This window comes from Protopterus annectens, chromosome 10.part0, assembly GCF_019279795.1.
Source record: "Protopterus annectens isolate FY-2018-M chromosome 10.part0, PAN1.0, whole genome shotgun sequence".
Lineage (NCBI taxonomy): Eukaryota > Metazoa > Chordata > Ceratodontiformes > Protopteridae > Protopterus > Protopterus annectens.
This window is the reverse complement of record NC_056744.1, coordinates 1585472295-1585486213: the sequence shown is the minus strand read 5'-3', so window position 1 is coordinate 1585486213 and position 13919 is coordinate 1585472295. Positions and strand designations below refer to the sequence as shown.

General features: G+C 39.2%; 1 protein-coding gene across 1 annotated transcript in view; it reads left to right on the top strand.

Moving 5' to 3' along the window:
* Positions 1-10823, top strand: part of LOC122814342 (perforin-1-like) — a 270315-nt gene extending 259492 nt beyond the window's left edge. The window contains exon 3 of the mRNA XM_044086927.1: positions 10143-10823. Coding sequence (XP_043942862.1) covers positions 10143-10823 — 681 coding nt within the window. The remainder of the gene's footprint in view (positions 1-10142) is intronic.
* Positions 10824-13919: the final 3096 nt, after the last annotated feature.

Below are 13919 nucleotides of genomic sequence, written 5' to 3'. Positions count from 1 at the left end.
CCATGTTCTGTTTCAGCCAGGAGATTGTTAGATAGTAAACAGTTTAGTATTTGGGAATGTAAGCATCTCTCAAGTATTTTTGATAGAGGGGATAGTATGGCAATTGGACGGTAGTTTGATAATTCAGTTGAATTTACCTTTGTATATTGGTATTATATGAGAGTTTTTCCAGAGGGCTGGAATATGTTGTTCAGCGATTCATCGTTTTATTAATATGGAGATAGTGTTTCAGATTGCTTTGACTGCAATCTTGAGGTTTGCATCTGTGAGTCTATCAGCTGCAAGGTTAGTGGGCTTTAGTTTTGTCAGATATTTATATATTGTGTTGGTTGAGATTAGTTGAAGGGAGAAACAGCTTTGGGGTTTGAGGGTTTGTGTGAGTTGTGGGAGAGCTGTTATTAATTTGAGTTGTGGTGTCAGTATTAGGGGGTGGTGTAGTGGTTCTCCCTGGCTGAAGTATTTTATTGATGGCTGCCAAAGTTTTTGAGAGTTTGTTTAGAGTTTTGCCTGGACATCAGAGTAGTGTCTTTTCTCATCAATTCTTCTTTGTTTTTTGGACTTGTTTTCTTTGTTTGAGGTTGTTTTGTCTGTTTTGGTTGGTTTTGTTTTGACACCATGCTTCCCATGCCTTATCTCTCTGTTTTAGGAGTAGTTGGGTGTTTTCCTAAGTCATGGGGAATAGCTGGATTTTATTCTTATTATTCTGGTTGGGGCAAGCTAATCAAGTATGTTTAGGAAAGAAGAGTTGAAGTAATCAACAGCTTTGTCCAGGGGGAGGGTTAAACGGGGTGACCAGTTACAATGTATAATGCAGTTATGAGGTCCTGGGATTTGAAGTTCTTTGTATAATGCATTTGTTGTAGGGAGGAGGTATTTATGGCTTTAATTTGGCACTTTAGGGCAAAGATCGATTGGTAAGGATCCAGTCTAAAATGGACTCTTTCTTTAGACATTGTATACAAAAACAAATCTTTCAATTTACCTCAGTCTGATATTATAAAGTGTGCAGTACTATATCTTCAGTCAGTCACTTGAAGTATTTTTTCTCTGGGAGAAGAGGGCGTTTTTGTTCTCATTTCAGTGCTGTTTTTCTAGACTTTACTTTAGCCATGATGTTTTTGTTATAGGTTCATAGGTTCATACTAGGCTATCTGCCCTAGGGCATTTATAAGCCTAGCCAGAATGTGTTTGGCTTTCGCCACCCATTTTAAATTTATTTTGCTATGCCCTTTTTCGAGGTTAGTATACTGTGCCTCTGTCTAACAGTGACACAGAAGTGATACCCAGGGTAAACATATGATCTCCCATTCACTCATCAAGATTCCTCTTGAAGAGAGTCAATGAGGGACTCTGCCTAACCTGGACTGGGATTTTATTCCAGAGTGAAGGGAGCCTCTGGGTTATGAATCTGTCCCTCCAGCATGTCCTATTTATTTCAGTGCTGAGGTTCAATTCTCTCAAGCGCGTAGCTCAATGGGATTTGGATTTTCTGAGGTGCAGCATGTCCATTAATTCCGGGTTGGACATGGCTTTATACGTCAGGCACAGATCGCTTCTGAACAGGCGGTATGCCACTGAGTAGTGCTGGAGTTTCTTTAACCGGGCAGCATATGGCATCTGTTTGAGCCCTTTGATCCTCTTGGTGAGGTACTTTTGGGGTCTTTCCAGTTGCTGCAGGTGTCTGGTAAGGTACATCCCAAAAGGGGCATTGTACTCAATTATGGGCCTGATGAGGGATGAGTAAAGAGGCACGATGACCTCCCCTGATCTAGGTGTGAATCCCTTCATGATTAGGTGGGCTATATAAAATGTTTTTCTAACCACTTTGGCCATGTGGTTGTCAAATGAGAGATTGCTATCAACTTGGGTCCCCAGGTCCCTAATTACTTCTTCTGTACTTAATGGATTACCACCTATGTGGTAATTTGTGGGCACTGTTTTTGCCAAAGGGATGACTATACACTTTTGGCATTTAGCTTGAGGCCATGGCTCTGGCACCAGTTGTCTGTTTCTATGAGGCCCTTTTGGAGGATGCTTGTGTCGGCTGGAGAGTCGATTATGGCACCCAGTTTGCAGTCATCTGCGAACTTGGTCAGCCACAGTCCTTCCATGTTGGCCTGTACCTCCGAGAAATATATACCGAACAAGAGAGGTCCCAGGACTGAGCCTTGTGGGACACCACTTGTAACTGGTTTGGAGTCTGACATGGCTCCAGCAATTCTAACCATGTGGGTTCTATCCTTGAGCCAGTTTGCAATCCATCTAGTGACATAGGGGTTTATATTTAAGCTGGTGAGCTTATCTATAATGCCCAAGTGGGGTATTGTATCGAAGGCTTTTGCGAGGTCCAGGTAGGCTGTGTGGACCACCTTCCCCTCGTCAATGGCCTTGGTGACTGTTTCAAAGAAATCAACCAGGTTTAAGAGGCAGGATCTGCCCTTAACAAACCTGAACTGGGTAGGATCCAGTGTTTGTAAGTCCCCAATATCTTTATTTATGAGGTCCATGATGATCTTTTCCATAGCTTTGCAGACCAAGCTAGTCAGGCTTATGGGGTGATAGTTTCCAGGATCCGTTGAGGCACCACCTTTATGGAGAGGGACCACTGTTGCTGTACTCCACTCTTTGGGCACATATCCTGTAGTAAGGCTGAGATTGAGCAGTAGTTTTATGTTTGGGTTTAGCTCTTCTTGGAGTTCATGTAGGATGCAGCCCGGGACACCATCTGGTCCCATTGATGCTGTGTTTTTTGCTTTGGAGAAGGCAGCTCTTACCTGAGCATCTGAGATGTCAGGGGCAGCACTCTGCTGGGATAGATATTTGCCCTTTGGTGGGGGAGGGGAGAAGTTTGCGCTGAACCTGTCAGCTAGGATGTTGGCAATGTCTGTGGGTTCAGTGTATTTTTGTCATTTTGGACTAATTTTGAGCATGTCTGGAAATTACCACCCAGGTTCCTAACATAACTAAAGAAAGCCTTGTGATTATCCTTAGTGTCCTGTGCAATTTTTCTCTCAAAGCTGGCCTTAGACAATTTTATGTGTGCCCATAGTTTTTGCTAATACTGATCAGTGATGCCTTCCCTTTTGGGATTTTGCTCTATCATGTAGTAGCTTCCTCCTTCTATTGTATAGTTTGTTTATGGCTGGGGTCCACCAGACAGGACGTCTGCCTTTGGAGGATTGGGTCTTGGTTTTATTTGGGATCGCATGATCCATGCATTCCTGAAGGTGTTCATAGAATGCGTTTATAAAGGATTCTGTGGTCTGGGCGTATTTTCCACAGGCCGGTGCTTTGAAGGATTCCACCTCTGTTTTGAGGAGTGTGAAATTTGCTTTAGAGAAGTTTTTCACTGTGGTTTTCTGGGCATGGGGTGGGGTCGGGATGTGAATATCCAGTGAGATTAGTTTATGGTCTGATCTTACCAGTGAGGGATACACTTCTGGTCTGGAGCATAGAGTCCCCATGTTGATGATGATCAGGTCCAGTATGTTTTCCCCTCTTGTGGGAGTGGTAACAAGTTGTTCCATAGCATTTTAGTTTATAAATTCTAGGAACCTTTGGGCTAGGGTGTTGGAGCTAGAGTAATGCTCCCAGTCTATGTTTGGGTAGTTGAAGTTGCCCAATATAATGGTGTTTGGAGAGACCTTCATATTTTCCAGTGTTCTCAGGAAGGCCGAGTGGGGTTCCTGGGTTTGGGAGGGTGGTCTGTAGCAGGCTATAAACTGGAAGGCAGTTTTACCCACTGTTAGTTGCACATGGATAGGCTCTGATGCTTTGTGCTTTGCCACCAACCTGGAGGTGTGGGTATCTTTGATGAATATCGATACTCCCCCCCTTTTGTGGTTCGGTCCAAGTTTTGGGGCGAAAAGCATGGTATGAGGTATAACCTGGTAGTGCTGGGGTGCTCTCGGAGCCCTGAACCAGGTTTCTGTTACTGCACAGATATCGATGTTCTCCATGCTAAGGAGAGTTTCGAGTGTGTGCATCTTGAGGTTTAGACTTCTGGCGTTGAGTAGCATTACTCTTAGTTTCTTATCCCTTGTGATACCTATGGAGGTGGGTTTGTCTTTTGAGCCTTGCCTAAAAAGGCACTATGGGGGTAGCAAGAGCCTTTGCCAATATTTGAAAGCCCAGGGGTGACAGGTGCAAGCCGTCCCTAGCGAAGCATCGTGGCTTGTCGAGCATATCATCCCAAGCTGACAAGCATTGGATCCCCTTTGAATGACACCAGTACTTAAGCCAATTGTTGAAATTGATCATCTTGTCTTCATATTGTGGCATCATTCTTGGTGAGGGTAAGATGCTACTCAAGGTCAGGGTCATACCGGCCTGGGCTACATGCTCAGAGAGCTCCTTTATGTCTCTTTTCATGTAGTCCAGGGAGGTACGTCTCAGGTCATTCACACCAGCATGGACAATGACTGAGTCATATTTGTACTTGCCTTGGAGTGACCTGAGTGCTTGTGTTATGTGGCAGATCCTAGCGCCCAACAGGCTGCTCACTGTGACCCTCTCCTTGTTCAGCCTGGTGAGCGGGACGTCAGTGTGCCTGACGATAGAGTCACCTATTACAAGTGTGTCAGGTGTGTTGTTTAGTCTTAAGGGCTGTGACTGTTTGGCACACTGGCTTTGTGAGATATGTGTTGCACGTGTTTTGTTTTGGGGTAGCGGCTGCTTGGGTGTCTGCTTTGGAGGTCTCTGATGCTTCGGCAGATCTTTATTTAGAGCCTCCAAGTATGTTTTTGTGTGATTATGTGTTTGGTTTGCTGTCGTGGTAGATCTATGTGAGACTGGAATTGTAGTGAGTGTGGTTTCCTTCTCCTCCTGACTGGTTATGCCAGTACTGAGTTGAGAGAGCTTAGCCTCCAGTCTCTCACATGTGTTGGAATTTGTTGGGAGGAGAAGAGGGTTGTCTGTGTACATGAGGCAGTTGTAACATTGCCTCAAGATTCCCAGATTCACCAGCTGGACCGGAGAGGAGATTGACAACTGACCTTTGGACATGCTAGAATAATATTGGGAATTCCTTAATAATTGAAAACCAGGGCCAGTGGGGAGTGAGGGTATAGTGCTTTTAATTTTTAGTGCTGACTTATATAGTTGCTTTAGTGAGTAAGTGCCAGGTAACTTAAGTGCAATGTGTTACAGGTAACTTAAATGCAAAAACGACAAACAGTAACTTTCTTTCAAGTGAAACAAGGAAATAAGTACAGTGAGCAATGCAGATATCACTAGTGATCCACAGAAGCGCTGAGAAGCCACGTATTAGGTGGAATTAGCATTCCAGGGAAATAACAAGCAAACAAACAACAAGCATATAAACAAAGCTAGATTCAGCAGGCTACCTGTCCTGCCACCACAGTGCATGCCACAAACCTTCCTAATGTAAAACAACTGGTCTGAAGCCCAAGTGCTTAATCCAAAAGACTTAGAATGATAGCTACACTTTAATCAAGTTACTACCAAGCAGTAATAAATACAATTGAATACTTTAGTGAATGCCTGGATTAGTGCTCAAGTTACACAAACAAAGCTAGGCCTGATCCAGCAGGCCCGAATCCAGTCTATGCCACAGCAAACAAGGCGCACCAACTTCAGTAAGAAGCAGTTCAGATATGCATGCACTATAAGCCTTCAACCAGAAATTCCCAGCTCAGAAGGGCAGAGTCCAGCCTCTACTCCCACAAGAGTGCAGACCACGAACCCTCTTAATGTAAAATAACTGGCCTGAAAGCCCAAGTGCTTAAACCAGAATTAATACACTTTTAGAATAACAGACACTGAGCCCTCAATCAGCAGTTCCCAACCTAGAAGGATGTAAGCTACCTGTTCTGCCACTACAGTGCAGACCACAAACCCTCTCAGTGCAAAACAACTGGTCCGAAACCCAAGTGTTTAAACCAAAAGGCTTAGAATGAGTTACACCAAGCAGTAATAAATACAATTGAGTACTTTTAAGATGATGCAAAAGTTAAAAAGTAGGTAGAAACACAAGTACAGTAAAACAGATGAAATTTTTTTTTTTTTCTGAACAAGTGCTGAGATCAAAGAAACAGATTTGAGAGCTGAAACTAGAAAACTGGCTAGTTATAAGCAAAAAAAACTAAGCTAGAAGGCTTCCTCCAACACAGAAGGGCTTGGGGGCTCAGAAGCCTACAAATAGTCTATACCACTTAACAGGAAAGGCAGGAAACAAGCTTAAATTTTTTTTTCTGTTTCCCAGATGCTCTCTTTGTACAGAGTAGGAGTGCCTGAAATCAGAATATGATCTCACTGCACTCAGTTGAGTGAGCAAATGAGATGGGCCCAGAAGGAGTATCCAAACACAAATTTACAAGAGGGGCGGGCAGTTGCAAGGCCACTAAAATTAACACCAAAACAAAAACAGGAAGGGTGGGTGGGACTAACTGAAGAGCAGAGTGAAAACTTCCAGTTCAGTTAATATTCCTTCCACACAGTTAAAATCAATTTAAATACTGTATTTTTTTTCAAAAAAAAAAAGAGCAGATAACGGTACTTAAATTCTCTTATATGTCCAGTTGAATATAGCAAGTTCTTAGCCGGCCAAAGCTGAGGTTGTTAAGCAGAAAATATTTCACACTGTACCACTTAAATAGGCAAGGACAGGAAATCAAAGAATGTGACTACCCCCACACCTGTAATTACTAGCAAATAACAAAATTCAGCAAACACTGACTAACTTCCAGTTCAGCTAATATTCCTTCCACACAGTTAAAATCAATTTAAATACTGTATTTTTTTGAAAAAAAAGAGCAGATAAAGGTACTTAAATTCTCTTATACGTCCAGTTGAATATAGCAAGTTCTTAGCCAGCCAAAGCTGAGGTTTTTAAGCAGAAAATATTTCACACTGTACCACTTAAATAGGCAAGGACAGGAAATCAAAGAATGTGACTACCCCCACACCTGTAATTACTAGCAAATAACAAAATTCAGCAAACACTGACTAACTTCCAGTTCAGCTAATATTCCTTCCACACAGTTAAAATCAATTTAAATACTGTATTTTTTGAAAAAAAAAGAGCAGATAAAGGTACTTAAATTCTCTTATATGTCCAGTTGAATATAGCAAGTTCTTAGCGGGCCAAAGCTGAGGTTTTTAAGCAGAAAATATTTCACACTGTACCACTTAAATAGGCAAGGACAGGAAATCAAAGAATGTGACTACCCCCACACCTGTAATTACTAGCAAATAACAAAATTCAGCAAACACTGACTAACTTCCAGTTCAGCTAATATTCCTTCCATACAGTTAAAATCAATTTAAATACTGTATTTTTTTGAAAAAAAAGAGCAGATAAAGGTACTTAAATTCTCTTATATGTCCAGTTGAATATAGCAAGTTGTTAGCTGGCCAAAGCTGAGATTTTTAAGCAGAAAACATTTCACACTGTGAAATATTTGCAATTGTCATTCAGCTTCTTGATAGTGCAATATGTTTTATAAACATATGTTTTATAAAAAAATAACTCATGTAGGTTTGGTTCCCTAAATGTACTTATCCTTTGTTCTGTTTATAATAGAAGGAAATCACTGCTGCTTTCTCTGAGAAGTTCTGAAACTAAGTAAAATCACTTCTCTTGTTGCCGTTACCACATAATTTAAATATTCCTGTTTCCCTACAAGATGTATACCTACATTCATTTCATTGTGTGTGTGATTCTCTTCAGTTTTCAGCATAAGAATGGCTGACAGCTTTCTAGATGTTTGGAAGCTCAAAACTGCTGAAACACAAAAGTGCAGAAGAGTTAGACAACTATTTTGTCCCATTTAATCATTCACAGTATCCTAGTAATGATCTGTTTTTGTAAAACCTGAGTTATGATGCTGGATCCACCAGAACGACCACTTTAACACCAGGCAGTGCTCCCAGAGCTTCACTGATTACTTTCTCATGCAGCTTACAGTTTTCCCTCTGATTTAAACTCCTCATGAGACATAGTTTTACTTGCAAACCTCAGTTTATTTGTTATTTAGCATTATTTTTACATCCAGTTACTTCCCCTAAAGCTGGCCATTCGACATTTACTATAAATAAAGGTAAGCATTCTTTTTGCCTTTTTTAGCATTCTGTAGCCATTACTTTACCCAGTACGGACAAACTCTCATCTGTGTACCACTGGAGTATATTTTAAGCTTCTAAGTAGAATTCTGGAAGCATGACTGAGTAAACAGTATATGAAACCTTCATCAAAGTATAATAAATACTGTTACACTCATGTCAGTCCCCATGTCCACTTTTTATTTATAGTAAACATAGGCACAGCAGATCATTCCCCATTTTGAATACGTGCCAAAATTATTTGGCATTCAATGTTTTCATGTCCTTGTTCATCTTTCCATATATTTTTAATATTTTTACTATTATGATGATTTTTCATTTTTATTTGTTACACTTTATATACACACTATATACACTCTACCTGTTGCACCACAGCAGAGATTGAAAGGTCAGCCAAGTAAAATCCACAAAAACATTTATCAAAATGTATAAAAAGTTAAGTGCTTTTGTTCTAGTATTTGTTCAGAACTTCTTCAGAACTGACAAAGAAGTTCCAGACAAATATTGGAATGAAAGCGCTTAACTTTTTATACATTTTTAATAAACGTTTTTGCAGATTTTACTTGGCTGACCTTTCAATCTCTGCTGTGCTATAACATGTATTGTGTATATTTATTAGTTTTATACCTGTCTGGGTTTTTGGTTTATGTGTTGCACTTTCACAGGTGTGATATTTAGCTTCTTCATAACAACAGATTTGTGCTGGATTACTTTTAGAAAACAAATCTGTTTGCAGGATTTGCTTACATTTTGGTTTCATGTACTGCATCAACACATAGCCTGCACTGTCAGCTGTTACACATCTCTGCCATCAGGCACCATGCTTCAAGCAATCACAAATGCCTTTAGGAGCAATTAATTAATTTGATTCATGAAATAACCTCCTTTGGCACAATTTCCTACAAATCCCACTTGAAATCTATGTGCTTCCTTCAAACTCAAACCAAACTTGCAGTTCACAGCAGGTTTTATCCTTAGTGTTTTTTCTAGCTAAACAAGGTCCCAGAATAATTGGTATGTTGATGCATCTTTAACACTGAATAATGCCCAACATGCTTCTTTGAAACATTGCTCAGTTCCTTCTATATGTACAGACCAAACTTCTATTGTTTGTTTACACTTTTTTTATTTTTCCTTAATGAGCCATCTTGTCAAAAAGTTGCGGCCACTTTATTTTCTTGCATGTTATATACTTTGAATAAATTGACATGGTGACCCCATGCACAGTCCAAAGTCATGTAATTAATATGTGCTGACTGAACACAGACTGAGTGTAAATTGAGCACCTTAAACATGGACATCCACTTTAGGTATCTGTGCACAGACTTGCTTTTACTGACATACACATTTCAGTACACCACACTTACCTCTGTTATCATCTGAATATTAGTAACTTCATCTCTAAATTCAGATGTGGGATCTTTCTCTTAAATGTTGTTCATGGGTGAGGAGGGATATACCTGTCATATGCTTGCATTTGAGCAGTATTGCTGTTAACAGAGAAGATGACATTTTAGTAGTGGGGTGCAACTGTATGGAAGGGCTCCTTGGATGTCTCCATTTATCAGCATTGTTTTGCTTGCTTGATAGTACCTTTACTGTTCCTGCTAAGCTAGCCCACAGATATGTACTACTGACCTGTATGACAATCATACATAATCACATGATTATGTGCCGCCAATGAGAGTACAACATTTTCTAGCTTATTTCATTACTTCGCATAAATCCCATGTCTAGTTCAACAGGGTATTCTTAACTCTGATACACTAAGTATTTTGACCATTTTGCTACTTATCTTTGCCTACCATATAATATGTGATGAAACATTTTAATAACATATTATTTGGTGTCACATTTACACCTTTCTTCGTTATTTATGGCTTCAGAGCACATTTTAAGGGAATTGTGTACAAGTAAATGGTGTGAGACTAGAACTGTTATTGTCACTAAACACTTTCAAAAAGTTTAGCTCTCCTCATTAACACCAAAGCTATATTTTAAACTGAAATCATGGAAATTCATACTTTATAACCGTGATCTTTTTTTTTCTTTTTGCCTAGGTTCCTAAAGTCATAGCTTACCTGGTGGGAAAATCTGAGGTGCTTATGACTCAGTGTGAAAGCAGAATGGTTCTTATTATTCCTTTTCTGTGCACCTTATTCTTCATGCCTTTGGTCACAGATGCCACAAATGGAGCTATTATTGCTGATTGCACTACTGGAAACTATGAAGAGTGTCAAAAAGCAGAGTTTGTTCCAGGTTATAATCTTGGAGGGGAAGGGTTTGATATTACCACCCTTAGCAGAAAAGGAGCTTATGTTGTCGAGGTGGAAGCTGCAATGACTAAAAACAAAACCTGTACCTTATGCAAGAATGAGCTGATGAAATACAGATTGCAAAAGTTGCCGCACACTGTTGTGGATTGGCACGTTTTTCCTAAATGTGGTTCCAAAATATCCAGTAAAGTTTTTGAGTCGAGCTTTTCCTTTGCTGAATCAAACAATGCCCTGATTGACAATGACTGGAGTGTAGGGCTTGGGGTCCTGCCCAAACCTGGGGCTGATGAAGGTGTGGTTTTGAGTGGATCACATTCTAAGTTGAATGAATTTGCAATGAATTGCGCTAGTCGGGACAAGTACAGTTACATAACCCAAGAAGCAGAGTGCAAAGTGTACAGGTATAACTGTCTGCCAGTTTGTATAAGAAGTTATAAAGCAGCCCAAATAAAACTAGCAGTATAATTGCCTACAAGTGGTCACATGACCACATATTAAGTTTCTGAGCATGTTCAATCAGTTTTTTAATATCCTATCACTCTTCAGCAATACTTAGAGCCATTCAGTACAGAACACACTGCAGGATATGCGTAAAGGATTCCAGTCTAGTCTGCCATTGCTGTTATACACTAACATGACTTAATACAACATAACAATTGTTAAACATTCACTTACACACATGTACAGTCATTGTGTCTTGAATAACATTTTTATCCCTGCCCTTATGTAAGTGTTAAGGAAAGAGTGGGATCTAACCATATTCCTAAAGTTTACTAAATACTTAAAATGTGTTACCTCTTCTATACCGCTGCACTTTTCTTTCAGTATAAAGCTGTATTATAATTTTAGCTTGTGCCATATTCCAAAGGGTTTACCTACATGTGATTAAGTTGTAACTGCCCAGACACAACTAATTAAAGTTACATTTTATTGTACATCAAAGGCTAGATAGTGCTTAGACATTTAGCCACTTTGAGATCACAATTAGCAAAAGACCACCACTGTATACTTTAATGTAGAGTATCTCCTTTACTCCCTCTTGTGACATCACAGGGGAATTTAGCTCTGTGAAATATATGTTTTAGTTACATTTCATCGCCTGTTTGTGATAAAGACTCAGCCACAGGTTCTTGTGTTTCAGCAAAACACTCACTTTACCAGGCTTTAAAAGAACATACAGACAGCTCTTACAGCTGAACAGTTTAGCAAAATCTCTCAGAAGTGTCTTAGCCTGTACAATAATATAAGGTGAAAATGTAGAACAGTCTGCTGCTTGGCATATAGCCATTGACAAGCTGGTTTGTCTCACTACAAGTAGCAGTGTTGTTTCTACAACACAAACAAGTTAAATCCATCTCCTAATATTCTTCCTGTAACTCACAGACTCTTCTGCTCTTATTGAATATCACCTTCAGAGCACTCATAGGTGTAAGAATATGCTCAATGCCAAATACATCTGTCCCTGCTTTTGTTTTAGTCTTTCTTCTCAGCTATATGATCCTGAACCTTCCTTAGCACTATCCTGTCTTCTGACCTGCCACAGGTACAATTTCAGTAAGCAGCAATACTTCATAGTGAGGACCCTTTCCTCACACTGTAGATAATAAAAGTTTTTTAATAAAAAAATACTAATATTGATTGTTATTCTTATTAATGTAATTGTAAATACTATTAAGTGTTGGCTGCATATTTCTATTGTTGCTGTGTATTAATTGCATTTATTTATTCTTACTTTATGTATTACGCAAGCAATACTGCTTAACAGGGTATGTGTTACAATGTAAATTACCCCCATCCAGGAGTGTTATGCAGCGGCAACAGGCTTCTGCACCCCTTTAAGGGCATCATTTGCACAGTAACACACACCCTGTGTTCAGAGAATGGGATGTGTGTAAAATTGTTGTGTTTTACCTACATATTTATTTACTTTATTACTATATTATTTTTTAATATAGTTTTCATGTAAAATAGTTCTCCCATCTACTATTTCAAAGTTGCTGTAGTATATGCAAATGGTGTTGGAGAAAGCATTTTACATCCAAAATATAACATTTTAAAAAAATATATCTAGATATTTACTTTAATTTTGGTCCCTTACTCCTAAAAGAATGGTTTGTTGCCAGTCATTGGGGATTGAAGTTATTAAATAATGACATACATTTGACTTTCAGATTTTATATTCTTCAGAAAATTCATGCTAACCACAAATCTTGTTATTTAAGCTACTTTGTACTTTTATAAGAACAATAGTTTAAATTTGTTCCTATTTTTGAGCCTTTGTTCCCCCTTTATTTCAGGCTTTATCCAGATTTCTTGAGATAAGAGGTTGAAAGGTATGCAAACCTCCTTATTGCTGCTGCCACTGGCCAATGATCTCACTTTATCTCATACGCACAAACACGCTTCAGAAAATGCATGCTAACTCAAATCCTATTATTCAATCAACTTTGTGATTTTATAACATCAATATTTAAAATATGTTCCTATTTTCATGCTTTGTTTCCCTTTATTTAGGCTTTATCCAGATATCTTCAGCTAAGCGGTCGAGAGGTATGCAAGCCTCTTAACAGTTGCTGCTGTCAGTGCTCAATCGCTTTCACTCTTCACTCTCACTGTCAGTCACACACATGTCTCTTTCATGTACACAGGCAAGCATACACTCACACACACACACACACACACACACACACACACACACACACACACACACACACACACACACACACACACACACACACACACACACACACACACACTTTTTTCTATTTCATTTAGTTTTACACTCGCTAAATAGTAAAAACATTGCTTAGTGAATGTAAAATAATGGCTTGATCAATCTCGCTCTCATTAACATGCACGCAAAAACTCACACACACAGATATATAAACACACACAAACTAATAAAACACAAAATCCAGGAGGCTCCAACACTAAAACAAATCCAAGGCAGAAGGTTGCGAGCAGCTACTGTTTTATTTGGTAAAACCATTTAAAACCAAAATAAAAAATACGTATATATTAACCGCTTTTGTCCCTTATTGGAACTTCATCAGAATATAAAAACAGTTAAGTTATAAAACTTTTATACACACATCCATGAGCAATGACAACAATTCCACTGATGTTTCAAGAGGGAGTGTCTCCAACCATTCTTAGGCAAAGTAGTATCACAATGCCATCTTTTGTTTGGAAGATTTAAGTGCACAGTGTGTAATCTTGCAAACCAGCTGAAAAAACTGTAAACTTTTATTCACACACACACACACACACACACACACACACACACACACACACACACACACACACACACACACACATTTTTTAAATTTTTTTAATATATTTTACACTTGCTAAACAGCAAAAGGGCTGTGTAGTGAGAGTAAAATAAATGGCAACTGTTAGGTTACTTTCAGTCTGAGCTGCACAGCAGCTTGTTATGCTGACATGAATCAGTGGACCCATTTTTCAGTGGGCATTACCTGCAGATTAACACCCTGCTGGAGAACATTCATTATCTAATCAGGATGCCACTCTACAGGTCATGGATTAACCCTGCTAACC